This window comes from Mytilus galloprovincialis, chromosome 2 (genome assembly GCF_965363235.1).
Source record: "Mytilus galloprovincialis chromosome 2, xbMytGall1.hap1.1, whole genome shotgun sequence".
In the NCBI taxonomy this organism is placed as follows: Eukaryota; Metazoa; Mollusca; class Bivalvia; order Mytilida; family Mytilidae; genus Mytilus; species Mytilus galloprovincialis.
In genome coordinates, this window is record NC_134839.1 from 8233225 (window position 1) to 8260764 (window position 27540).

General features: G+C 32.5%; 2 protein-coding genes across 4 annotated transcripts; one reads left to right on the forward strand and one right to left on the reverse strand.

Moving 5' to 3' along the window:
• Nucleotides 1-5897: 5897 nt before the first annotated feature.
• On the forward strand, nt 5898-15147 carry LOC143062800 (beta-1,3-galactosyltransferase 1-like). 2 transcript variants are annotated; one of them, XM_076234600.1, is made up of 2 exons: nt 5898-6003; nt 14135-15147. In XM_076234600.1, exons 1-2 carry the CDS (start codon nt 5930-5932, stop codon nt 15129-15131), a joined length of 1071 nt encoding a protein of 356 aa, XP_076090715.1. In that variant the 5' UTR covers nt 5898-5929; the 3' UTR covers nt 15132-15147. The 2 variants fall into 2 exon arrangements, with proteins under 2 accessions (XP_076090715.1, XP_076090716.1); XM_076234601.1 differs by lacking the exon at nt 5898-6003 and adding an exon at nt 9638-10009.
• A 3580-nt stretch (nt 15148-18727) lies between these two features.
• On the reverse strand, nt 18728-27405 carry LOC143062801 (uncharacterized). 2 transcript variants are annotated; one of them, XM_076234603.1, is made up of 9 exons: nt 27269-27405; nt 26343-26493; nt 23919-24061; nt 23147-23350; nt 22677-22762; nt 21726-21877; nt 21141-21258; nt 19523-19679; nt 18728-19468 (listed from the first exon to the last, which is right to left on the reverse strand). In XM_076234603.1, exons 1-9 carry the CDS (start codon nt 27354-27356, stop codon nt 19311-19313), a joined length of 1257 nt encoding a protein of 418 aa, XP_076090718.1. In that variant the 5' UTR covers nt 27357-27405; the 3' UTR covers nt 18728-19310. The 2 variants fall into 2 exon arrangements, with proteins under 2 accessions (XP_076090718.1, XP_076090717.1); XM_076234602.1 differs by having other exon boundaries at nt 18728-19679.
• Between the last annotated feature and the right edge of the window lie 135 nt (nt 27406-27540).

Genomic DNA, 27540 nt, shown 5'->3' on the forward strand with positions numbered 1-27540 from the left:
AAGTAACCTTAATCTGATTATTATACCATACTTTAGAACCAATGTTTAAAAATCATAAATATCTTGGCATGAAAAGTAAAGCAAAAAATAATGAAAAAATAATAAAACAATCCTTTTATATAGATAAACAAGCATTACATGTGGGATGATCGTTATCATCTAATGAACAGAATATATCATTTTCGAAAATTCTTGATTTAATCATTATTTTTAATTTTTTTTTGAAAATGAAGGAATTTGAGATGTATAACTGGAATTATTAAAAATTACCTGAAGCAGACAAAAATAATTTATCCTTTTTGTCCTCACTAAACTACGTCAGTGCTATTCTATTCAGTCTGGTAAAATAATTATTTGTTATGATTTACATCCCGCTTTTATTTGTCATTTTTACAACCTCAAAGTACACTCGTATCTAGGTTTAATATATAACCATGAAAAAGGATACATATGTAATGTCACTGGAAGTCGGAATAAGTATTGTTTAAGTAAATACCAAGTCGATCGAAGGTGCGAATCGACAAAAAAACAGTTTCTTTTGTGATTAGCAATATTTTCTATTGTAAACGAGATACATTGTCGGAAAATCGCAGACGAATGTTTGTATTTAAAAAAAGCCTGTTTGCAGGATCTCATTTTAAAAAGTGTACAGAACACTATCACAATCATGTTGCAAAGTCGGTTACATTCTACGCCATAATTGCGTGTAGTAGAATGCTACTGTTATATGTTATTACATAAGTGCGATATTTTTCTAATATAATAACGATGTTTTTTCATAATAAAATGCTCACAAACGTTATATTTTTCTCATAGCAATACGATATTTGTTTCATATGAAAACATATGTAATTATATGGCACACTTCATTCCAAACAAACATGAAGCATCAACAATTAATCATGACAGGTTCGACGGTTAGGAAAAGTATTGCTGACAGTGAAATATCGTACCTGTTATAGAAAAAAATTGAGATGTGGTATGATGGTCAATGGGACAACTATTCAATATGAGGTGGATTTCAGAGGTCAATACACGACTTTCAACAATGAGCAAAACGCATACCGTATATAGTCAGCTAAAGATCACGAATTGGCAAAATGTTGTCAAACAATTCAAACGAAAAATTCAACCTTCCGTTTCGTGAAATAGAATAAAAGATAAACATATAAAATAGACAGCAACCATGCATTTACAACCACTGCATTGTTATCTTCGGGTTTGGGATAGGCACACACATAATTTGGTGGGGTTCAAATGTTTGTGAGGACACAAACCTCCTCTTTATATGTATGGGACAAACGTGTAACTGCACAACGTAAGAACGCAAGTTGTAAATTGTCTAGTGTTGGAATAGATTGATAAATTAGATCGGATAAAACCACATAAACAATTAACATAAAGATATAGCCACAAAGTACCGATCTAAGGCTACTCGCAGTTACTGAAAGCTTGTAAAAAACAATAAAATTATGAAGTACTCAGTAGTTTGTACTTCGGTACTGTAATGATTTGTATAACATGTTGCAAACATTTCTAAAATTGTCTGTTTATAAATCAGAAATAGATAAGAAATTAAGGTTGTAACCCTACAGGAAAAGTTGACCGCAGATGAATTTGGCTGTTATTTTTAGGTCCTTTTGTGGTCACATGGGTTTTCAATTGCTTCGGTTCGTATACATTCTTGGCTTTCGTACAGTCAGCATACAGTGTTCTGGTATTCAACTTTTTTAAAAACAACCATAAAAGGAAGGTTATTGTCGATTTCTGTGATAAAATTTGTTTTGTCATTGAGTGTCTGCATATCTAAAATTTTATATTAGATTTAAAATATCTCAACTCATCATAAAAAACGGTTTTCTCGATTCGCACTTTCCGTAGACTGAAATCGTTCTAACAATTTTAGTATAGATACAATATTTAAATGTTACAATATATAGTCTGTGAATATTTTTTTGAAAGTTTTGTTGAAGTATATGTTGTAAATTACAATATTATGCCAATGCATTTATTATATTTGTATATAATATTCTTTTATCTTTATGTTTCCTTTGTGTATATAGCTAGGTTAGTGACACTTTGATCATCTGATCACACGGCGAGGCCTATAGAAAATCGGAAAAAACACGTTATAATTTAAATGAGACCCGGAAGTGCTTGTCTGGTTTACTTTCTCCAGGAAGACAATGTTTTATACATCCTTGTCTTCCTGGAGAAAGTAATGTTTCAATGTGTTATCATTTTATAGATATAGAAAGATGTGGTCAATGAGACAACTCTCCATCCAAGTCACAATTTATAAAAGTACACCATTATAGGTCAAGGTACGGCCTTCAACACGGAGCTTTGGCTCACACCGAACAGCAAGCTCTAAAGGGCCCAAATAATAACTAGCCATGGGGTAGCCGTGGTGTAGTAGTTAGTGCATCGGACTACTAACATAAAGGTTCCTGGTTCGATTCCCGTTTGGGATGAAAATTTCAGGAACTCAATTTTCGGCTCTCCCTTGACACCATCTGCGAGTATGGTCTTGAGGAAACGATGATAGTCCGTCGGAAGGGGACGATAAATGGCTGACCCGTGTTAAGAGAGAGCCATATCTCTTGCACGTTAAAGATACCCTTGTAGATTTCGAAAAAGAGTAGGATAATGCCGCTACAAGGCAGCACTCGCACCCGCAAAGTGGAAAGGGATTAATATATGTTGCAAAACTTGTTTCCCAATCCACTATAAATAAATATGTTTAAACTAATGACTAGCGTAAAACCATCAAACGGAAAACCAACGGTTTAATCTATATAAAATCGAAAAACGAGAAAATTTAGTATGTTTTCCAATGACAAACAAAACATATGGGTATATTTCAATTAGACAACAACACAACTACACATCAACACTGAAAACATACCAGAAACCGTCTGTTTACTTATGTTAAATATCCATGCTTTACAAACCGACCATAAAGTTAAAAACGAACATGAACGCAGCAGGATTTCTCGAATAGCAGACGTCGTAAACACATAGAAAGATTAATATCGTGTCTAATGTAGAAGATTAAAATTGGCTGCATGTTATCAGAACACCTGTTTTATATTCAACACCTTCCATTTTTTTTCTTTAATGATCTGTGCTTGTAACTGTTTGATACATCACTGAGGGCATTATCACGAATAGGTATATACATCTTCTGAATATAGACAATGTTCAATACTATTTGTTCATATGCATCAGTCACGAAAAAGGACTTAACTGATAAAAGCTATTTTTATAATGTATGTTATGCAGCTTATTATGCCCTAGTCAATTAACACTCATTGGGTTACATATGTTATTAACTTAATTTATATTTCATGTTTTGAGTTGGTTTTTTTGTGTATTGATTATATTGCAATTGTTAAAAGCATAAAAATCAATAAAAAAATCACTGTACTGATAATGCCCACAATGGATCCTCTATAAATAGGACCCCTATTGTGTTCACTTATCTCTACACTAACCTTCGGTGCGGAGATTTAGATGGAATGGCGGACTAGTTTAGGGTCCTCTATTGAAAATACAATTTATCTTATATCTTACGGTTAATGCAATATGAGTTTTTAGGAAGGTTTTGTTCAGGAATTTTACCTTTTTTTAGGATAATTTATGATACATGTAGATTATCTGATTACATTACCATAGTGTAACATTTATTTTTGCATTTAAACACATTGATCTCCTTCGCTTTTGGACGAATTGTTCCTTTTCATTCTGTTTTGAAAAAAAATATTAACTTTCGGTGCTAAGGCCACATATTCATTGCATAAGACCGTTTAACCCGTCCCTAAATTTAATAGCAAATAGAACAGCATTAATAACTTTCCAGACATGTGCCTCTCGTGACATTTTAAATTGGATGATACATGTATGTATATGTCGTGTACAAGTTGCGATTTTGTACAGGTTATAACATGTACAAAAATATTGTACATGTTATAACTTGTATAATGCAAAAATACAAGTTATAACATGTACAAAAGTACCTCGTACATGTTATAACCTGTACAAAATATTGCTTAAAAATGGTTTTAACTTGTACAAGATCGAAAAATAAGGATATGTTTCTATTATCGCAACAGATGTTATTGACCTCAATAATATTTTCATAACGTTTTTATTATTCCTTCATGTTAGTGTGTTTTGTCCTTTTCTGATACAGTTTATGTCCAGGGGTCGGTATTACGAAGCATTCCTAAGACTTGTCATAAGATATATCTTAGGACATGTCTTATGATCCTCTTATGACTATCTATGGACATATCTTTATTTGATGAATTATAATTGTGAGTGTCCACTTTGTGGGCAATAGTAAAATAGGGCAATAGTAAAATACTTTCATTCTAGTTCACACTAAAAGACATAAGAGGATAGCCAGGACAGATGTGTATACAAATAAAATTGGGAATGGAAATAGGGTATGTGTCTAAAAGACAACAACCAGACCATGGAGCAGACGACATCCAAAGGACACAAATACATGCCTTCAAAGTAGAGGATATATATTTTAAACATCAAAATGACATCCGCCTCATGCAATGATCTTATAGTTTATATAAAAAAAATAATTATAAATTTACATAAGTTAGCTGAAGGCCAAAAATGTTGAAGAGTAGATCCAAAGATATTGACAATGAAGCGTGGTCCAATGAAAACTATTTCAGCTCTCTTTGCTTTTACAGAGTAAGCATAAGACATTGTTTTAGTCTTTGCATGCTTTAAAACGAGAGGGAGGAGTATTACCCAAAATTTTTATTTTTGGAAGAATTTAGTTACTAGTATTTAATGTAATTGTCATTGAGGAAATGCAAGCTTTTAGTAAATAGTGTCATTTATTTAATCCATGATGGACTACATAAAAATACAATTACATGAAAACACATTTTGCAAACATAAGTCATGAAACATATATTTCTGAAACTTTGTGATCATTGTCCTCTAAAAAAAAGACACGTTCTGGCCTATTTATTGTTGTTCTTTATGCATTGGTGAATTTAAATGTATATTTTACTTCATTAAGATTAACCTTAAATTTTGTACAAGTTAAAACCATTTTTAAGCAATATTTTGTACAGGTTATAACATGTATGAGGTAGTTTTGTACATGTTATAACTTGTATTTTTGCATTATACAAGTTATAACATGTACAATATTTTTGTACATGTTATAACCTGTACAAAATGGCAACTTGTACACGACATATATATAAACCGTACGCTTTCATTGGATAAGGGAAATATTTAAAGCGGTACAAAAACAGTAGAGACAACAAGAATAGAATAATTCTAGAATTCGAAAAAACAGTTAAAACTGAAATATCGTCAACTTTGATCTTCGATAAAGAAATCGTAGACTATCGCTCCAAGCTAGAGGTCTATAATTGTAAAATCCCTCTGCCTATTTGCGAGAGGATATCGAAGAGCAGTGGAATAACGAATGAATTATTCGATTTAGTTCTGCCAATGGAAATACTAAAAAATAAGTATAGTACTCATTGGCGGATCCAGGGAGGGGGGGGGGTTCCGGGGGTTGGAACCCCCCCTTTTTTGGGGCCGATCAATGCATTTGAATGGGAGCATATAGCTGGACCCCCCCCCCTTTACTCTGGGTTGGGAACCCCCCTTTTAAAATGGCTGGATCCGCCCCTGGTACTTCCATAGTCCTATCAAACAGATAGAAAGACAACCTCTTTAAACAACACACTTTATACCCAGTAGAGAACACATGTTGATTAAGTAATTATACACAAACACTTCTTGCTGAAAATGATTAGCTTTGCCATTCCAGAAGAAATTGTTATCGTATAAATATTATTATCTCTGAACAGTATGATTTATCTATTTCCTACAATATCACAAACCAATGATAACATTTGAAGCTATTTTGTAACGAGGTATGCAACTTCTGTTATTTATAGCATTTGAGTGGAACCTAGATGTTTTATTGCAAAAATATATTTCAATAAAAAGGTAAGTTGCTTTATTTTTGAAATTATCATAAGCTAAGAATCATACCATATGGGATATGGTTGTTTAGTTTTTAAGTTGCCAGACAACCAATTTCTTCCCTCCAATTTAGAACGTATGGAAAAGTAGCCTTACTCGGACACAACATAGTGATTTTGATGTCCTTGTTTATTTAAACTAACCACCAAACGCAGAAATGAAACTTTTGGTGAAAAGGAAATGTATTAAGACCATTTTGAGCCAAACTTTACTTGCCTATGAGTTTGCATTTTTAATTGAGGATCAATGCACTCCATAGTCATGATAGTATACTAATTTAAGATTTCCATAGACACGGGGGTTATTTTTGAAGTACATGTACCTCAGTTCGAAGGTCAGTTTTTTTCTTCTTAGAAGGCTTTAAAGGTATGTTGAAAATTGGCATGTAGAAAGCTGATACATGTACAATTCATGATATATCAGGTTTCTATGAAGTTAAACTTAAGGTAAAACATTTAGAAAGATATGAAAATTGCAAAATTTGGTGGAACAGATAGGGATTTTTAATTGGTAGTCTGACACCTAGTAAACGAGCGTGAAACTTTAAAAACGTCATCTTTACCCATTTAACTTACAACATCATTCTAAACTTGGTCTGGAATTCGAGTGTCCTCATATATTTTTGACCTTTTCCGGTGAAAGACATGATTCAAGAAATGACGTATTTGAAATGAAATTGTTCTTTGTTTTCCCACTGAATTTGCTACTCCGATGCCACGAAAAAAAGCAGGATCAAGCCAGATTAAGAAAGAACATGTCTTCCCTTTCATCATTCCAAATGAATAATTTGCTTTGGTTTATGTTATCATTCTTACTTCGTATTGTTGTTACTTTAACTGTCTTACATATACTGTAAACTGTTTGTAAGTTGAAACGTTTAAACTTCAAATATTTAATATGCAGGCACTATGCAAAACTTAATTCTTCTTCTTAATTGGATTCGCACTATCTTATACATGTCTTTTTACGTAACTTATTTTGCCAAGTTATAACAAAAGACATATTTTAGCGCTGTTGGTTATTGGACTTTAGCGTTATAAAAATGTATAGTTTATAACATTCTATTTTGTTGTTTTGCCTGACTGATAACATTCTTGTCATGTCGTTTTGGAGTTTCGTCTGGCTAGAGGTATAGGGGGGATATCACTAAACGTGTTAACCCAGCTACATTTTAGCTCCTGCCCTAAGTCAGGAACCCCTGGCCTTTAATTGTTAGTCTTGTATATGATTTTTAATTCTAGTTCATTTAGGTTAGTTAATTTTCACTGAACAAATACACTCTTTTTTTAAGGCCAGCGGAAGACCGCCTCTGGGTGCAGGGTTTTCTCACGGTGTTGAAGACCCATTTGAGGACTAGCATCGGCTGTTTTCTGCTCTTAGGTTGGGTTGCTGTCTCTTTGACACATTCCCCATGTCCATTCCCAATTTTATGATTTATCAATCATGTATCACTTCTAAATGTGACATTTAAATACGGTCATTTTAATCTGACCTTTATAGCTAAAGAAAAAGGTGGATATCGGTACCATTGTCTTCCGTCATGCCAGATACCAAATCCAATACGAAATCGGGAATACAACAGGGTCCCTACAGCAGAAACCATTTGATAAAATAGACGATACCAAAACATGTCATAAATTAAAATGTACGTAGGATGAAAACATTACTTTCAAAAAATTAACTTGTCACCTCACTTTTTTTCTCATTTTTTATACGAGGTAGACTTTTTATACATGTTTGAAACATGTTTCTCCAAGGGCAATCATTAGACTGGCAGTTATCAATAAACATATAAATGAGTAAGAAAGAAATAAAAGAAAGGGAATTGTAGTAAGTCCAGGGCCGTAACTAGCCCCTTTTAATACTGAGGCAAAATATGTTCGCCGAGCGTAGCGAGGCGAATTTTTTTTTGGCGAGGGGTCTGGGGGCCGCTTAAGGCCCCCCAGAAGCTCTGAGAAAAAATAACGCAAAATCGTGCATTCTGAGCGTTTCCTGGACTATTTCTTACAGAGAAACGCAAATCTTTTTTAGCTATTTTTTCGACAATATTCTGGTCTCAAAGCAAAAACATAGATTCACTGTTTTTTAAGACATTAAAGTTTTAGGGAAATTCAAAACACAAAATGACATTAAAAGACCGATATGTAGGATAAAGCAAAAATCGTAATTCTCATAAGCATTAATACCGGATCTGTCTGTCTGTTCTTGTCTTGTATTGTGCTGACTTGAGATTTTTTATGACTAGATTTAAATATAATGACCGTCATTAGTGCAGTAATATACGTTAAATACTAGTACTGCTCAAGTCGACACTAGGGACCATATTGACAATTGATCATTTGTATATTTTTTTTCTATACATTGACATTGTGTGCGATTAGCTCCCGTGCATGTGTACTTCATATTCCTTTATTTTTTTTTTAAAGGTCTGAATACGACTTTATGCAAATTTAACCCTTGAATGTAAAAGGTCATATGGCAATACATTGATGTTTTTTCAACAAATGATTTGATACCGGGAAATTGGTGTTCTTACTTTAATTTAAACCATGTCAGCTATTTAGTTTTATCCACATGTGCAGGCGCTTGGATATATGATACAGTTATTTTTTTTTTAAATTTTGTTGTTGATAAAGATATTCAATTTTCTATATTTATAATACATATCTATCACTTCTGTGCATATCTCAACTACAGAAAATACCTAATTTTGCAATCCATACTAAGAAAAAATGTGTATGGTTTTATATACAAGAAAGGCAGTTTCGTATTCTTTGATATCAAGTTCAATTCTCCATGCAGAAACGACCACTTTTTTCTGTGTCCAGTAGCATCGTATATTCTTAAAATATTTTCTCGCATAATGCCTGGACATCGGTGGACATGCAACATTACACGGTGTGACACGTTTACAAATGAAAATCAGCACTCAGGCTAGTCATTATGTAGGACAATAAATGAACAAAAAACAAACCCGGGACACAGAAGTACACACAATAGACCATCAACTCTGAAAACCAAAAGTAAAATAGAAACATGGATTACGAAAAATATGCAAGGGCGACATCAGAGAGTGAAGAGAACTTGCTTCTTGCAAGACACAATTTGATATGAAGTTAGTCATATGAAGATAATCTTTCGTTTTTGTTTTTGTTTTTATTTGTTTTTGAAATTTAAAACATGAGGCATTTGCCTCATTTGCCTCAATGTAGTTACGGCCCTGAAGTCTAAAAATGAGGTAAAGCATTCTATTTTGCTCATTTTCATAAATGGCGGGCATTTTACGATGGGTCAGCTTATTCCATTTTGAGATCATGGCTTCAATCTGACTAAAATCGGCTATCAGACTGTCTTTGATTTGACCTGGGATCGAACCCACGTTTCCAGCACTTATTTATCAGATATGACTGAAAATGAATGCGAATATTTAGTGTGTGTCACTGCGACATGAAAAATTTAATAACTGCAGGAAACTGCATCAACTGATTCAATTACCATTCGCTACATGTCAATTTTCATGCATACAAAAACAAGATAAAGAAATGCATTAGATGAGATATGGTAAAAAGATTTCCTCTTGGCGTTATCACTCAAAATACACTGAAGCGTGAAAGAAAATTGATGTTTGTAGGCAAGGAGCCTGCTAAACGAACTTGTAACATCGTTTTACGAATAAAAATAACAGTAATCTTGACAAAGATCCTACAGTAAGCATGCAGTGTTATTCCAGCTTAGAATGCCATGTGATGATTAATAAGATTGAAGTATTTCAAACTTAAATACCATGGAAACTAATTTCAAGGAATATCACATTTCAATCGTAATTTGTATTTGAAGAATTACACGCTGAGATCACAAATTAGATAAAATTCTGCACCTCTAGACGAGTTTATATTTTTTTCTTTAAATATTCTGAGTATATTACTTTTGATGAATGGACTTGCAAATTTATTGTAATCTTTGTTGAAAGGTAAGTTACTTAATTACGTTTGTACGGTATTCATCATTTTCGTTTTTTGAAATAATTCTAAAGACATTGATAGTATAAATTAATTTGCTTGAATTGATTTAATGATTAATTATTTAAGGTTTCTCTTTTGTCTTATTATTTTTATGACTGAATAAAAAAAACAAAAAATAATTGGTTTGGTTTAGGAATTAATGTTTTCTTTTTTTCTGGTTTATTAATTTGTTTATTCAATTCTAAATTATTTTGTTAATTTCATTTTTGGCTCTTTTTTCATAATGTTCGTGTTGTGAATTTTTTTCTGTAATTATTTCTTGTTTTTTTGGGCGTTTCATTTTCCTTTTTTCCATTCTTTTTTTCTTTGTGTGGAGTATTTCAATGTAAAAATGTACATAAAAGACAGGAATATATTTTTAAATTTCATTATAGCGTTAAGATACTGTGTTTGTTTATATTGTTTAATTAACTGACTGGTGTCTTGCTTCAAGACCACTTAAGAAAATCAGATAATATTAATGGAATACATCACCCGGGAGTAATAAAAAGATCTTACTTCATCATTAAGGTTATCTTTTATTATATACTATAATACTTATAATTATCAATGGCATGTTTCTGGAAATAAAATATATGAAAGCTATTTTTACCGCATATTCAGTTAGAGTTGTAGAAAATGATGACTCTATTTATTTAGAATTATTTATTTCAAGATATTCAAAACGCAAAAATTTCTAATATAATCCAGTATCAGGAGTCTGGACAATCTAAAAAGCATAAAATACTGAAATAAAAAGGTCAACCGTCTCGGACATGGGTCATTTATGTACTGAGCTGATCCAAGTGAACGGTAATGCAACAATTCTAAATGATGCTTGAGATAGAGCCTAGGTAACAAATATTAAAATTTGTTGCAACGTTTCGGAAGCTGAATATTTCAGAGTCTGAATAATATACTCAGCATATTTCTCAATAATTCCATAAAATCATCACAAAGTATTCAGCGCCAAACATTGATGTAGAACAAACAATTTTTGGACACTATACTAACATAGACTAAATCTGACATGGAAGTGTTTTACTAGTAATACATGTACTTCCATGCTTAAATCGACTGTGATTTTCTGAAACATATTACCAAAGGACAAATATTCCAAAGACAATACATACCTTAGCTTCGTTTATAATTTTGATTCTTTATTTCATTAAAACTAAATTGTTTGGTCTTTTAGACGTTTACTGCGGTGTTTCATGTTGCGGAAAAATACACACTCATGTACAATTTTGATCTTAAAGTGCGCATATTTGTTATACGGTGAATTTTAGTAAAAAAATAGGCGGAATATACCAAAGAAACATTTAAGAAATTCATAGTAAATATTAAAAAGAATTTGTTTTTAATATCCTAGTTGTGAGATGAATGACCCAGTTGTGAAATAAATTAAAGGAATATAATCGTTTAGCTTCTGAACAGATGAACGGAAGCAACCGAATGGCATTTTTAATTGTTAACCTTCTAAACGAATGTATGTGTTTTTCCTGTCTTTTTCTTGTAGCGGTTTTAATCATGGCCTGTCAAATATGTGTTTACAATAAATCGACTACAGTGAACTAAAAAAGAGCCGATAATTTGTTAATAAAGGTGCATTTTTCAAGTCCAATCAACTTGAAACTTCAAAGTTTCAAAGTTTATTAAAGAAAACTCAGCCGCAGAAAACTGCGTAACAGGAGCATATTATACACAATATTAATTACAACATAGTTCATAATACAAACAGGATACATTTTTAAATTATACAGCTTCAGAAATAATTTTGTGTTTATTACAGTTTTAAATTAGACAAGCATCTTTCTACCTTTTGAATAAAAATTGACAGCTTAGACAGCACATTACTATTACAATATTTAAGCATGACAAGTACCTTTTTTCATTTGGATATTTTAAATAATAAGGAGGTATAAACTTCCCCCTTAAATCCTTAACTTCACAATTGGTACATTTACATATATAGTGGTATACATCCCCAAGACCAGCTTTACAAAGAGGACAAATTCTCTCATTTCGTGGTACATTTCTCAATCTTCCTGTTTCGATGGGAAACTTTGTATTCACATTTATTGCATAACGCATGTTGCGAACTATTCTTCGTATTTTCACAAAAAGTCGCGTTCTTGTCGGCATTGAAATTTTGAGATTGAAATGAGAATTTTGAAAATTCCTCAATTGTTCATTGATCTGAGAACGAAAAAGACGTTATTTCGTTGACATAAATCGAAACCAGGCTTTCATATAAATGCATTAAGACAATTTCATGGTTTGCAGTAAAAGGAACACGGGAAAGCAATTACAAATGTTTGCTACTACTACCAATTGTTATTTGCTTTTAAATAGTATCATAACATCTTGTTTGTATCAATCTTATTGAAATATTATATATCTCAGATTTCGTTCTGCTCGCGTGTTACGGTTGATCTGAATTTTAATCAGATTGGTTTATTATTGACCACAGAACCAGAGTATTATTTCGGGTTAGAAACAAATGCACTCTATGTCTCTAACAAATCTGACCACTGATTGACCATATGGCAGATGATTTAATTCGTTATGAAGATTTATTTGGCAAATAGACAATATTAACCTTTTCCTTATCTGATACGAAATGCCTTTTAGATATAACTGGCATACTTATCATAGTAAAGATATAAGGCTGGTCTTATCTTTAAGAACATCTATTTTGAGAAATTCTTAAACGTTTATGATAAATTCACAACTGAGAACTTTGACTATGATAAAGACTTAAAATATTCATAGTAATGTCAGCCAAACTTGGGTTTTGGAGTGCCTAATGCAAGGTTTTTTTTTACTCTTTTGATTTTGATGCTCCTAGTTATATTGTGTACCCAAATTGTTAACCTCGCGCACACCTGGGGTTTACCGTATATATTTTAATAGTGGACAAACACTATACACAATAGATCTAGAGATAAAATGCCCCAAAAAATAAAGAATATAGAATAGACTGTTCATAAAAAAGAAGAGAATAATTGGGGGTGAAAGATAGTTAAAAATTATATGAAAAAGAAATAACGAAACAAATTTAAAAAAAAATCCAGCCCGTATATAAACGAAAAAAGAAAAAAAAAAAATACCCAAAAGAAACAATCAACAAAACTAACACTTTATAGATTTTATGCGTCCGATGCGCAAGAACTCCCAAAGCCTAAACAGTTGAGAAGGTATTTGACAAAAAACACAAAAATATAATAGCCATATTATCTCCAAGTATCAAAATATAAAAAAAAAAAATCCGTATAATTGCCAATAAGACAAATGTCCACTTTGCATGAGGACTTGGAATCTTAGTTTCAAAATAATTTATCAATTGAGAAACGAGCAATATAAAGAAAATTATGTTGCAAATCATGTCAGAAACGAAGTATCAACTAATGAACTGATAAACATTTCAATGGGAAGAGGATATTGAACATCATTATGAGCGTCCTTGATGCACAACAAAAAATCTAAGTATAATTATTTAAAATGCTTCGCTTAACGCGGACCTTAAAGAGGACCCAAAAGGATTTGTAACATACGCAGTTACTTTTCATTACAGAAGCAGGATAGCAGAAGGCTTTGTTTGTTTATACCGAACTATTAAAGCAAAAACTATTAGAATATTTGATTAATAATAATTGGTCGATTATTAGATAATAAAATGATACTTTCTATATCGGAGCACAACAAAGATTTCACGTACTTCCATGCAAAACTCCAAAAAAAAAATGTCCGGAATGCAAGCCCATCATATAGTTTCAGAAGCTTTCGCAAATAGAGTTTATATTTCTGGAAGTGTGAACGTATATTGAATATTGACAAAATAATAACCAAGCAACTACTGGGTTTGTTGTTACTTCAACTTTTTGATCACCTGCCTAAAGTTGTTTTGTTAGTATTCTCAAGTATAAAAACATTAACCTTTTTATAAATAAGGCCTTTTCATTTTATTTGTTTTGGGAAAATATTCTCTTATTTTCATCATATCATTTTTAATACATTTTATTTTCAGATACAGATTTAGCATTGTTTATTTATAAATTGACTTGCAACTAATTTCAAAATTTCCTTTTCAGAATGTGGCGAATACATCGAAAGAAAAATAATGTATGCATAACAATACTAACATGTGTATGTTTAGGAAATTTATTGCTCTACATAGCCTTTACCAATCTGCGGGCGGAATATATAAAGATAAAACATCACTCTGATGGGCGGATACAGACTAAACTAAACGTAAAAGAAACAGAGGATGCTGAGGAACATGAAAGATACATTGTTAACGAACCATTTAAGTGTAATCAACGAAATGTGGATCTAATCATCGTTGTTTGCTCAAGTCTCGATCATTTCAAACAAAGAAAAGCAATTCGAGAGACTTGGGTGAAAAGTGCAAAAAATGAAAGTTTCAAATTAGTATTTTTAGTAGGAACATGGTTACAGAGTCGGTTTTCGAAAATAAATAATACCTTTTCAAAAGAAATTTCAACGTATAGAGATATAGTACAAGGTGATTTTATCGATTCGTATCAAAATTTAACTTTGAAATCTATATACATGTTGCATTGGGTAAAGACCTATTGCAGCCATGCTAATTTTTTGTTGAAAACAGACGATGATATGTATATAAACATTCCAAATTTAGTTCGAGCACTTAAGAAACAGATTTTAACGAAATTCCTAATGGGCAATTTAATCACAGGAGCTAAACCAGTGCAAGATAAAAGCTCAAAATGGTATACACCGAAAAATACATTCCCGGAAGTTTACTATCCGCCATATTTGTCAGGAACCTCATACGTCATTTCCAATACCGTTTTATCAGAACTTTATAATGCTACGAAATCATCAAAATACTTTTGGTTGGAGGATGTTTTTATAACTGGTGTTTGTGCCAAAGTTGCGGGAATATTTCAAATTCACCGGAATGACATGACATTCAATACGCCAGAACCATTTGGTTGTTCATTAAAATCATTAATATCGGGACATAAAATTAAATGGCAAACCATGTACTCAGTTCATCAGGAAGTTATAAACGATAATAGCAGCGTATGTAATAAGTCTAGATAAAAAATATAATATACTACATTATCTTGCCATCAATAACCATTCAGCTGAAAGTGTCGATTACCAGTTAAATTATTGTAAAACAAGATGTATGTTACTTTCAAATCTATTATATACTCTTAAAGTACACGATCGTGACAGTGAAGTTTTGGGAAGGAAAGAGGGGCGAAACATATCAGAGGGACAGTAAAACTCATAGATCGAAAATAAACTAACAATGCCATGGCTAAAAAGAAAAAGACAAACAGACAAGTAAAAGTACACAAGACACAACATAGAAAACTAAAAAGTAAGCAACACGAACCCCTCCAAAAACATTGGAAACCTATGGAAAATCTTGATGAACAATATACGGAAGATCTACTAGTACTAGAAAACAAGTTCTAATGAAGAGAAAAAAAAATTAATTCCTTGCGCCAAGAATTTTTATTGGGTTAACAGTCCTGTTAAGAATGCAAAAGAGGAAGATATACGACTCGCTATCATAACCAAACATGCTCTGAAGAAAGTCAAGCTTTTCTTAGCGAGTTGAATATCCGTTTCTGTTGAAAAAGTACAAAAATGCCCATTCAAAGTTTATATACAGATAAATAAGACATACTGATTACGGGACAATTAAAAGAAAGACACACACCACCAGGGTGAAAAGAAACAAAAACTACAAACAAGTTCACAATACACAACATATCAATTGTTTCGTTAATAAGAACAGCTACCAGGAATTAACTTAAATTATGTAACTTTAAAATGCCCGTGTCGATGCATTGATTCAGATGCCGGCAAAGAGGTAGTGTCACTAGATTTCCCGATTTTCGACTTTTGAGCGAGAGTCTCCAAGTTCTTTAGCGGGTTACTGCTCACAAGGAAGCTATTAAACTATGAGTTCCAAATGGTGAAGTTAAAATATATAACCCTTCGTAAATGTTATGGACGCAATGGTTATGAGCATCAAGATATTGTATATCTATAGACGCAACGTCAGATATTGCTACCATTTAGTGTAACAGAAAAATGACGTTAAATTGGAAACGCACACTATCTAATTCTTCCTGCTTTCCTTTTTGGGTAAATGCAAAGTATAACAAACAAGTATAAATGCCGTGAGAATGGAATCAAATATGATTTTATAATTAACATAGGATATTCAATTTATTTAACTGCTAGTAATTATGTGTTTTTGGAGGAATATTGCTGCATTATATATTCAACCCGAGTATGATTTTATTCAAGCAGTGACATACAATAGCTTATAGTTATGATACTGACGTTTTCTTACTTTTTGATCGTCTTATATATAGATTTGTATTTTTGTAATGTGTGTATCATTTCGTTTTGTTGAAAGCAGGACATTTATATCTAGTGGCGGAAGGAACACGCATATCTAGTTCATGTCTAGCATATTACGCTTGTGGCGACGTCAAATTATGATAAAGGACAAACTTGCAAGACATTTTCATTAATCCGTATTTTTTATAGATAACCCTGTAATCTTAATGCTATTTGGTGTACCAACATCAACTTTAAAAGTACTTTTTATTGGTATAGTTATCAAAGCCAAAAAATAATCTTCACGAAATCAAATCTCTGTTTTTTTGGCCGTAAAAGTTTTGTGAGGGCATGAAAGTTTAACTCGGACACTTCCGCAAGACATTGCAAATCTATTGTTTTGAATTGAATATGAAGCTCAATTTATTTTTCAATTCGAATTGTGGGAGCTTACACTTAGTACAAAACGATCGTGCTTACAATTTAATAAATTATCTGTCAAAATTTTATTTTTGAACTGAAATGTTTCAAGTTTCAAAATTAACTTTCCGATGGGACATTTCCGTACATCATATTCTTTTGAAAATATGTATGCAAATCTTAAAAGGAGACAGCCATGTTAACCAGTACTGAAATATATCACGTCATAGAATGTTCATGCAAATTTCGAAGAGTTGCGTGGACATTTCGCGAATTGTTCGAGTTTTATGTTTCGAGTTTGTTACATGGGACAACTCTAAGTAAACGCTTTTTCGGATAATCTGTGTCTTCCTAAGACTATGAATATTATATTTTTATTCTTTCTATATCATGATGTGAAAATTCAAGAATCAATCTTTATTTTCATGTATAAGTTGAAATATTTATTTCAGAATTTCTATAAAAATTTCCCCGTCAAATAGTTACTTAACGCTATTTTTCGTAGTAGTAGCAATATCTAACGTTGCGTCATATCCATCACGAGTTGGTTGACCGTTACGGAATATCCATTTCACAGATGATAGCGAATATATGACCTACCTCCCAGGAGTCTCCTGCTCAAAACGGGAGGGTTGGCATATATGTAGTGAACAAAAATCGAGTCTTAGAAAAACAATCATTTTGGTGCCCAGCGTCTGTTGAAAGCGCCTAAGACTTCTCAAGAATTGTCAAAGCAACGATAACTACATATCGCCATTTTATCGATTTAATGGTCGTGTCAAGTGGTACTGTGGTTATGATCCAATAATAAAGCTAACTGTAATACTTGTTAATTAACCCTATTGGTATTAGTAATTGGATGTATGAGTTTTGCAGATCCATGCCACTAGTTAATTAGAGACGGGTACGAAAGTATTTCACGGTACGAGACTCTATAAATGAAGCTTAGCATTCACATATTTTGACAATATGTTTTGAGAACGTGAATCGATGTGGTGTATCTATATTTACACGATGGTAGTATGACAAATACAAGAGAATGCATTTGAATTGTCTAGAACGAATTATTTAGCTATTTTACCTACTAGTACTTTTACTGTAAAGCATAATACATCTGTACCTCACACATTTTCAATAGAAAATCAAACAAATCGTGGTTCTTGCTGTTACTTTTCATATACAGGTAGTCATAGGTATATATATATATATAAAATAAGATGATGTTTTATTGCCAATAAGACAACTGCATGTTTATATCCCCCAATATTAAGTAAAGTGGTTGTAAGCAATTCTAGGCAACCATACGGCCTTCAATAATGAGAAAAATACATACCATATAGTCGTCTATAAAAGGCCCCGACATGGAAAATATGAAACTGTTAACATTCAATTGAGAAAACTAACGGTCTAATATATCTCTCAATTAATACGATATTCCCGGCTCATATTCTTTATCATAATTAACTTGATAGCGGCTTACTGCTAACAAGGAAGCTATTAACGTAAACTAAGAGTTCCAACTGGTGAAGTTGAAATATTACCCTTCGTAAATGTTGTGGACGTTATCACGAGTTGGTTGACCATTAAGGAATATCCGTTTCACAGATGACTGCGGATATGTGACCTACCGAATGAGACTTAGTCCCGGTTTCGTACTATAACATGAACAACACGACGGGTGCCACATGAGCAGCAGGATCTGCTTATCCTTCAGGACCACCCGAGATCTTGAAAATTATTTTCATGAATATTTATGGATGAAATTGATATGACTTTTGTAACAACCGATATCGAAAGTTATTTTGCGTTCCGTTATCAGTCAAAAACGAAAGTCACGTGGGTAGACATGTCTGCAGCAACATACCGAAATGCCCTCACGGTAATCCGATGTAAAACAAAAAGATGACGCTAAATATCTTTTCGAGTTTTTTTATTATAAAAATATAAACAAAATTGCAATCATTTATAAACAACTATAAAACGCATTCTTCTGAATACAGGGTGATAAAAATATTGTCATAAAATATTTCCAAAAGACCATTCAAAGTAAACTATTATTCTATAAAACGCTTTTTTCACTAAAATTAAAATACTTGTTTTTAATTTATATTAATACAATTACAAAGAATAAAAAGTCTATATTTTGTTTAATGATGATCAATTATGGCATCCATCTGTAAAACGAAGTACAATTCTAAGAATAAAAACTTGAATTTTAACCTCAAATAATTTTTAACAGTATTTACAGTAAAGTAAAAAGATTAATTAATCACGACAATCAGTCTTATTTAAACTGTGGATGAGATTTTACTAGCAAATAACATCAAGGTCACAAATGTTATGGTCTGTTGTTGAATATTAATCATTAAGCAAGTGTTTGCTTGAAGACATTAATATACTTGTATCATTTTACACATTTTCAACTCTCAATTAAACATAAAAGTTGATCTTAAAACAACGTAAGGATTTCTGTACATAAATTGTGTGTCTCTGTTACTATTCGTCAATAAAGTGTGCTATATCCCTGTTTGGATATCTTGGGTCAGGTCTGAATGGAATTGGTTCTTCCGTGATATCCCTGTCTGGAAACCTGGGGTTAGGTCTGTATGGAATTGGTCTATCCGTTGTCTGCCTGCCTGGAAAAATGGGGTCAGGTCTGAATGGAATTGGTTTGTCCGTAGTATACCTGCCTGGAAACATGGGGTCAGGTCTGAATGGGATTGGTTCCCCCGTGGGTGTATCATGATGCTCTATAAGTTCTTCACTAAAATGAATCTTTTCCATGTCCATTTCATCGTGGTCATGAATTTCAGCTCTTCCAATAACACAACACGCAATTCTCCTCCCTTCAGAATCATCATAAACCTGAAAATAAAAGCAATTAGTTATTTTTTTGGTTCATATGAGTCAATCATACCACATCTTCTTTTTTATATTCGCCGCAAGACACTGCTTCTGATCTCGAACATTTGTGCACGCGCAAACGAAGAGCCGTAAAAGTGAAATGGTATCACCCATTCTTCTGGCATTCCGTGTATAAAAAAAAAGACTTCCACGTGTGTACATTTATTTGTTAAAGACGGTTTCAACGTTTATAAATTTATAGATTTTTTATAAATGTTTTAAATCAGTAAGGGAAATTTGATAGATTTGGATATAAATAAGTTTCTGTTCTTTCTGATCAAACATAATACCTCGTTTACTGTTTTAAATCTTATATTATCCTTGGCTTTAAAAAGTTGTCTTTCTTCACTTCTATGGTCTTTGCATCGTAAATAAACAAATTTATTCTAAAACCAGTTGTTGGCATGATACGGGTTTTGTTCTCATATATTATATGATGGTATGCTACTATTATATATACTATATCATAACAGGAGGGATTGTGCTTGTTATTCATATGATGAAGACAATCTTTCAATCAGTTTTATTGAGGTCTAGCGCTAGCATGTCAGTACCTTCTTGTAGTCCTTGGTTAATTTATGTATCATTGTCATTTTGCTCTATTTCTTTTGCTACCTTTTCTGAAATTATATAGACTCGGACTTCTTTTCAGCAGATTTTTTTCTGTGCGTATTGCTGGATTTGTTTTTTATAGATTGGCTAGAGGTATAGGGGAGGGTTGAGATCTCGCATTTTTGCGCCTGTCCCAAGTCAGGAGCCTCTGGCCTTTGTTAGTCTAGATCTTGTATGATTTTTAATGTTAGTTCATTTATACGTTTTGGATTATGGTATGATATAAAAAAAAAAAAGAAGATGTGGTATAATTGCCAATAAGACAACTATCCACAAGTGACTAAATGACACAGAAATTAACAACTTACGGTCACTGTACGGCCTTCAACAATAAGCAGAGCCCATACCGCATACTCAGCTATTAAGTGGCCCCAAAATTACAATGTAAAACAATTCAAACGAGAAAACTAACTGCAGGCTAATTTATGTGCAAAAAATGAACGAACACACAAATAGGTAACACTAAACAAACGACAACCACTGAAGTACAGGCTCCTGACTTGGGAGGGTTTAACATGTTAGCCTAACCTGGGACTCTCATTATCTCTGAGCTAGTTCACATTTTGTTAAGGGACGGGCTAGCTGAAGCATGCCCGCTCTGGTGCGATGAATACCCATTTGTGGTGCTAGGCTGTTTTCTGCTCTTTGGTCGAGTTGTTGTTTCTTTGAAACATTTTCCGTTTCCAGTCTCATTTTTTTTTTTAAAGTTTCTGATGAATGTAACGCTGGAAAGCGTTCCGGACACTAAATGTCATTTATACAGTGCTGTTTACTTAATACAATAGTACTAACAGCAAATTCTATACTTACCACAAAACTTCGGCCGATCACAGAATGTTTTCCATGTAGAGATAGTGACTTATCCATGTATTTCAGGTGAACTTCTCCTTCGTCGTCACACATTATGCTATTTCGACTGCTCCGGTGTCTGAAAATTAAAAAGATGTTTGTCATTTTATAAAATGCCATTAATGTATTTGCTTTTAGATAAATAAGTCTTTCATTCAATTCTTAATCTCATTGTATTACTGATAGAAGTCTGGTTTTTGGGAAAGGGGTCCTTGTGCATTTCTGTACATTCTTCTATTCTTAGGGCAATTTTCGTTTTTGCCTACTTTTCTCTTTTTTTCTATTTTGGTACCTATAATCTCTGTTTTTACCATATTATTATCTGTTATATCAACCCATACAGACCTTATTTATTTGAAAACTAACACTTACAATGCTATGAAGCGGCGTTAAAATAAGCATATCATTTCTGTAGAATATAACCTTAGAATCATTTGTAAAGTTATTGTAATCATTCGGTCCAACACCATGTATTAGAATTATGATATTGCATATATTATATGAACAACTTATAATTCACTGATGGGCTAAGTAAGTTTTACTGACCTGGGTTTCTTTTGATTATATACCAGACCAAGTGAATCGCACGATCTACTCATGTCTCCGTATTCGTGAAGGGAAAAGCCATGTTTGTGAGACTTTCCTTCTCTCATTTCAAATCCGCTCAGATGAACATCAACATGAACTGGACCGCCTTCCTGTAATGATTAACAAAAAAGTATATATATAATGACATTTTTTAAGGAAAAGTTGAAGTACATTTTTCAAATTATTAGATTCATGTCCTTTTGACAAGTTTTGTCCTCCCTTTTTGAATTCGCTAGGAAAGCAGTTATAAGACTGAATTTTGCCAATTTTAACAATTATTAACTTAACCAGCCAAGGAGAACGATAAAGTCCCCTCCTCTTACAGTTGAGAGGAGGGGACTCAATCGTAAACCTTCACGAGCAAAGATGGTCAATTCTTCGATACTGGTATAGATGGTAAATAATACACTTTAAATGAATCTAGTGTATTTGTTGTTGCTATCCCAAACGACATAAGATTATAAAGGCCTCAGTTATTTGCAAAATAACGCCGATACTGCATGTGTCTAAACAACATAATCCACATATTGACACACCAGTTGTGCAGTTTAACAGAGTTCTCTGCGAAAAAAAATCTTATTTTAGAAGAAATATGCTGGACCTTACTGTTGCTTCGATTCCAAAATATCAAAATTGTGTCGGCCTTTGCAAAACTTAGGTGATAAAAGCCTTCTGACTTCCACATTTCGAGAACTTAAATTTGGTTTGAGGAAGTTGATAACTTTAAAGGAAGATTTCACTAAGTTAGTTACTTATTTTAAAAATTCAACCACTTGTCCGTCACAGCTTTTCATAGATTCGTCTGCAGTCATTGCAACTTCGGTCGATTCCGTAACTCCAACAAAGAAGGAGTGCAACGTATTTCACCCGAGGTCTGTCGATTATATACGTAATTTGTTTAAGTCATACCTTTTGTACTAAGTATACATTCCCCTTGATTTGTCCAAATTCTTCAAAGTTACTATTGGTTACCATTTCACAGTTCGCATGGATCTCTGGAATTTAAATATATACGTGTAAATGCATGCAATAAACCAGTATAAGATAATGAAACAGCGACAGCTTTTTATTCAAGATATGTATGTATAGTTCCTGTAACAGAAGTATACTGATCAATTTAAAAATTAATTGAAAGATTTTAGTTTCTGAAGCAGATGTTGACTGATTTTTAAACAAATTTAAAGTTTGAATTAATTTTCATTGAAAAAAGTAAGGGCATTTAAGTCAAAAGACATGGACATTTATATATTCGGTTAAAAGTATACAAGACAACAAGTCAGGAAAACTTCTGAAGTTGACTAAAACAAAAACAGATTAATTTATATTATGCTTTAAAACTCAACATTTAAGAATAAATAAAAAAAAATAAAAATACTTGCCTTCATCAATTATAGCTTTATCTTGATGTGATTGTTTCTCGTTCAACATTAGATTTAGAAAAATATGTTGTCCTTTCATTGTGGTTGACTGGTCGTCGTTGTCTTTGTTTATATGTATGTGTACATTGTTATTAGACAAGTCTTCAAACTTTCGTGTTAATGTTGATAGTTGGTCCTTCATCAAACCCAATTCTTCTGTTGTGTCTGAAATTAAACATCATCGTGGTTCATTATACCAACAGACAAACAAAGTAACAGTTGAATTAGATTTCTAAATTTTTAGCTTTAGGAGTCGATTGAGGCGGAGACTTCTATAACACATAATATGTTATACTATTCTCAGATCTAGGGGTTTGAGAGCAGCTAGATTTTTTTTATACAATTTAGTTTCTCAGTAATAGATTTCTGATTTTTCTTCGCTCTCCCTTAAACATTATTTTTGACGGACTCCGCAGTTATTCCTTTTTCAACTGTATTTCGAATAAACTGTTATTCACACACTGGTTATTCACACATGGCTTCTGGTAAAACACAGATTCAACAGCTAGATGATAACATAAACTGTTGACACAGAGATATGTCTCGCCTGTAAAGTCAATGAACCATAAGTGATGGGACATCGCCGAATAAAAAACTCTATTGAAATGAAAGGTTATTATGCTTGCTTGGCTAAGCATACTATAAATATCGTATTAATTCATGACTTCATATATAGAACAATAGATATGAGCGTATGTGTTCTACAATAAACTAACAGCTTAAAAGTTCTTACCATGTTCTTGTTCAGTTTCTGACATTGAAACAAAAAATCTTCGGACAATGGAACCGAAAGGATTTGTGCCTTTGCAGAAATATTCTTTGGCATCCTCGGCTCTGAAGTTCTTTATTAACAAATAGTTTTTATAGATGCGAATCCTGTAAGAAAAACAAAACTTCACTTTTAAAAAACTTCAAACAGTCTGTAAAGTATGACAGATTTCAAATATTACATAGATAGTAATACATGGCAAAATCCGTATCATATGTCGTATCATCCCGAGAAACCAATATCAGCCAGAGGGCCTTTTATAGTCCCGAGGGATGATATTGGTTGAGGGCGATACGCATGTTATACGGATTTTGCCATGTTTTATACGCTTTATCATATATTTTAACAGGAGAGTTTATATATGAACTGCTTTTTGATCCCAAGCACATGGGTTACCTTCATTTCTTCTTTTGATTTGATTTAAAAGCTTTAAAGGAACTGCTCAATTACTCATCCGAAGCACATGGGCTACCTTACAATTTGCGTGTTGTTGTTTTAGAAATATCTTATTTATTTATTTATTTTTTGTTTGTTTGTTTTTTTGTTTTGTATTGTATTTCACTTCAAGTTCTTTTTTATAGTTCATATGTCAGAAAACTGGACGTTTCTGATTTTACATTCCAAACAATGGCGTCCATAATTCAATAAATTGCGTCACGCCCGAATGACCGTTCATTTAGGACCCATTTGAGGAAAAAAATTCTGAAGAAGCTTGCAAAAATTAAAACAGAGTTTATGTAAAAATGAAAAAAAAAACTGAGTAGGGGTGTGATAAAGGGTGTGATAAAGGGTATGATAAAGGGTGCGCATCAAAGTTGCGTTATATGGATTAAACAGCAAGGCTATTTATCAAAAATTAAAAACTACTATATTTACTACTAAATATACGAAATATATGATAAATAAATGTATAATCTTGAAATCACAAAAAAGATTTCATAATGATGAAGAGAGAGTTAATTGTTACGTTGCGTTTGCGCAAAAAAAAATGTATTACGTTTACACAACAAGCGCATTACGTTTACTTAACAAAACGCATTATATTTACGCAAAATCATGTCGAAAGTCAAATCTTTGAACTGTTGAACAGTTAATAAAACTGTTGAAATTCCAAGTCAAATCTGAGTATGTTGCAGTTGAGTCAGGGGTTCCACAGGGGTCAGTTCTTGGACCAAGTCTCTTCTTGTACTATATTAATGACATTCCAACTGGTCTAACATCTACAGTACGTTTATTTGCAGACGACACAATAGTTTATTTGGCAATAAAATCAAACTCCGATGCATTAACACTACAAAAAGATCTCGACAAACTGGCATCATGGGAAACTACCTGGAAAATGGCATTCCACCCAGATAAGTGTAATGTAATTTCAGTCACCAGAAATAAAAAACCAATCACATTTAACTACACATTACACAATCATTCTTTAGAACATGTAACAACAGCAAAATATCTGGGGTCACCATCAGTTCCAACCTTAAATGGGATATGCATATTAACAACATATGCAAGAAAGCTAATAGCACACTAGGCTTTCTAAGGAGGAACCTGAACATAAGTTCAACATCCATTAAAGAGCAAGCATATAAGTCCCTAGTAAGACCATCACTAGAGTATGCTTGCTCTGTTTGGGATCCATATTTACAACAAGACATAGATAGCATTGAAAAAGTTCAAAGGAGGGCTGCGCGTTTTGTTACCAACAAATACAGAAACACCTCAAGCGCTGGTAACATGTTACAACATCTTGAATGGCGCAGTCTCTCTGACAGAAGAAAAGACTCCAGATTGGTAATGCTTTACAAAATTGAACACGAAAAGGTTGCAATTCCTAAAAATAACAAATTAATTCCACAAAAAAGACAAACAAGACATTCTAATTCGAACAGTTTCCAAATTCCATCCTGCAAAACACAGTACAGAAAAGAATCATATTTTCCAAGAACTATTACAGACTGGAACAAACTACCGGATAACATTGTAAATTGCACTTCAGTAGACTCTTTCAAATCTTCAATTTCAAAGCATCAATATTAACTCAATTACAACATCTTACTTTATTATACAAAACAATTTATATTTTTTTAATTTTTTCGTATTTTTAAAAATTGTAACATTTTTTTCAATCTATGTCTTGTTGTAAGTTTCCTCCTGTGACATAATCTTCAATTTGTTGAAGGCGGTCACTATATGGTAGAATAGAATAGAATAAGTCTTTGTACGATGCTATCTAAAGTTGATGAGGTTTAAGAACTAGGCGAGCGGGGACATGTCGAGAAGGTAGAAGTACGACATAATGTGTTTTATTCTAGACTGTGTTTAATATAGAATGTTTGTTAGTTGGTGTCGTTAATATTTGGACTAAGTGTTTTGAAACGTTCTTACCGTTTTGATGATTTAATTTCGTCTTCTTCTTTATACCAGATGATAAAAGAACCCGGATTAGAATCTATTTTACACCGAAGTTTGACGTGTTTTCCAAGATGACCACTGATTTCAACAGACTCTGGCAGTCCATCGCTAAATTTTGGACTGTCTGTAAAAAAAAATTGAAATTAAGTATAAATGTATAATAAACATGCTATTTATATATGAGGTCAGTTTTTTACGTCTATTATTCGTATGAAGGACCCCTACCACAACTGCCATTAACAACTCTAATTATTTGGTATTGTTAACAGTTAGAGAAATTCGAATGATTTGTTTGTTTGTTTCCGCCATGGCAGTAAAAGATGTTAGCTTCATGTATATGTTTTTGTCGTACTTAAAGTAATAATCTAAAAAAAAAAGTTTCGTTCTTTTTTCCGTTCAGATTTTATTTTACATTGTTAAAATGTTTGTGACTTATGTCAGTTTTCATAATTCTATCTGGGACTCAATAATAGTATGTTTAGTTTAAATGTATCGAACACATATGTGTGACAATTGATCTTTTTTAAGTTTGGCATATTTGTATGTTGAGGTGACGAAAATCTAAAAAAAAAAATTGTGCTTTTCCAAATTCGTCAATATGGACAAAGCGGCATAACTCAAGTCACAAAAAGTTAAAACTATATATTCTCCACCATCTCCGATTAAAAAAACGAAAAGTGAAAGATTTACATTTGTAATGATATAAAAAAAAATGTATTGGAAGCTTTTTAAAAATATGTTGTTCAGTAGTATTTTTTGTGGGTTTTTTTTTTTGTATAAAATACATGTAACTTTCTGTTAACACCATTTTGAATTTAATTTTGTACATTTGAAAAATTAAATGTACCTGAATACCAAAATTAGTTGCAACCGTATCCTAAATAAATTGCTGCACTTACAGTTGTCTTCTCCCATAGTTGTACTTGAAACATCACAGGCTAGTGCAGCTAAAATAATAAAACATAATGTTTGCATATTCTTGACCATCTTGCAGGTTTTTTAATCGTCGTTTGCTATTACTTGACAGTTTTCTCCCGTATTTATAAACCCTTTCAATCTGAGTCGAAGTACTACTCAATCAAATGACAAAACTAATTAGTAATGCTCAAATTGTCGCCTTTTTCAGGTGTTAATTACAATTTAGTTAATTATGATATATGAAAGATTTAAA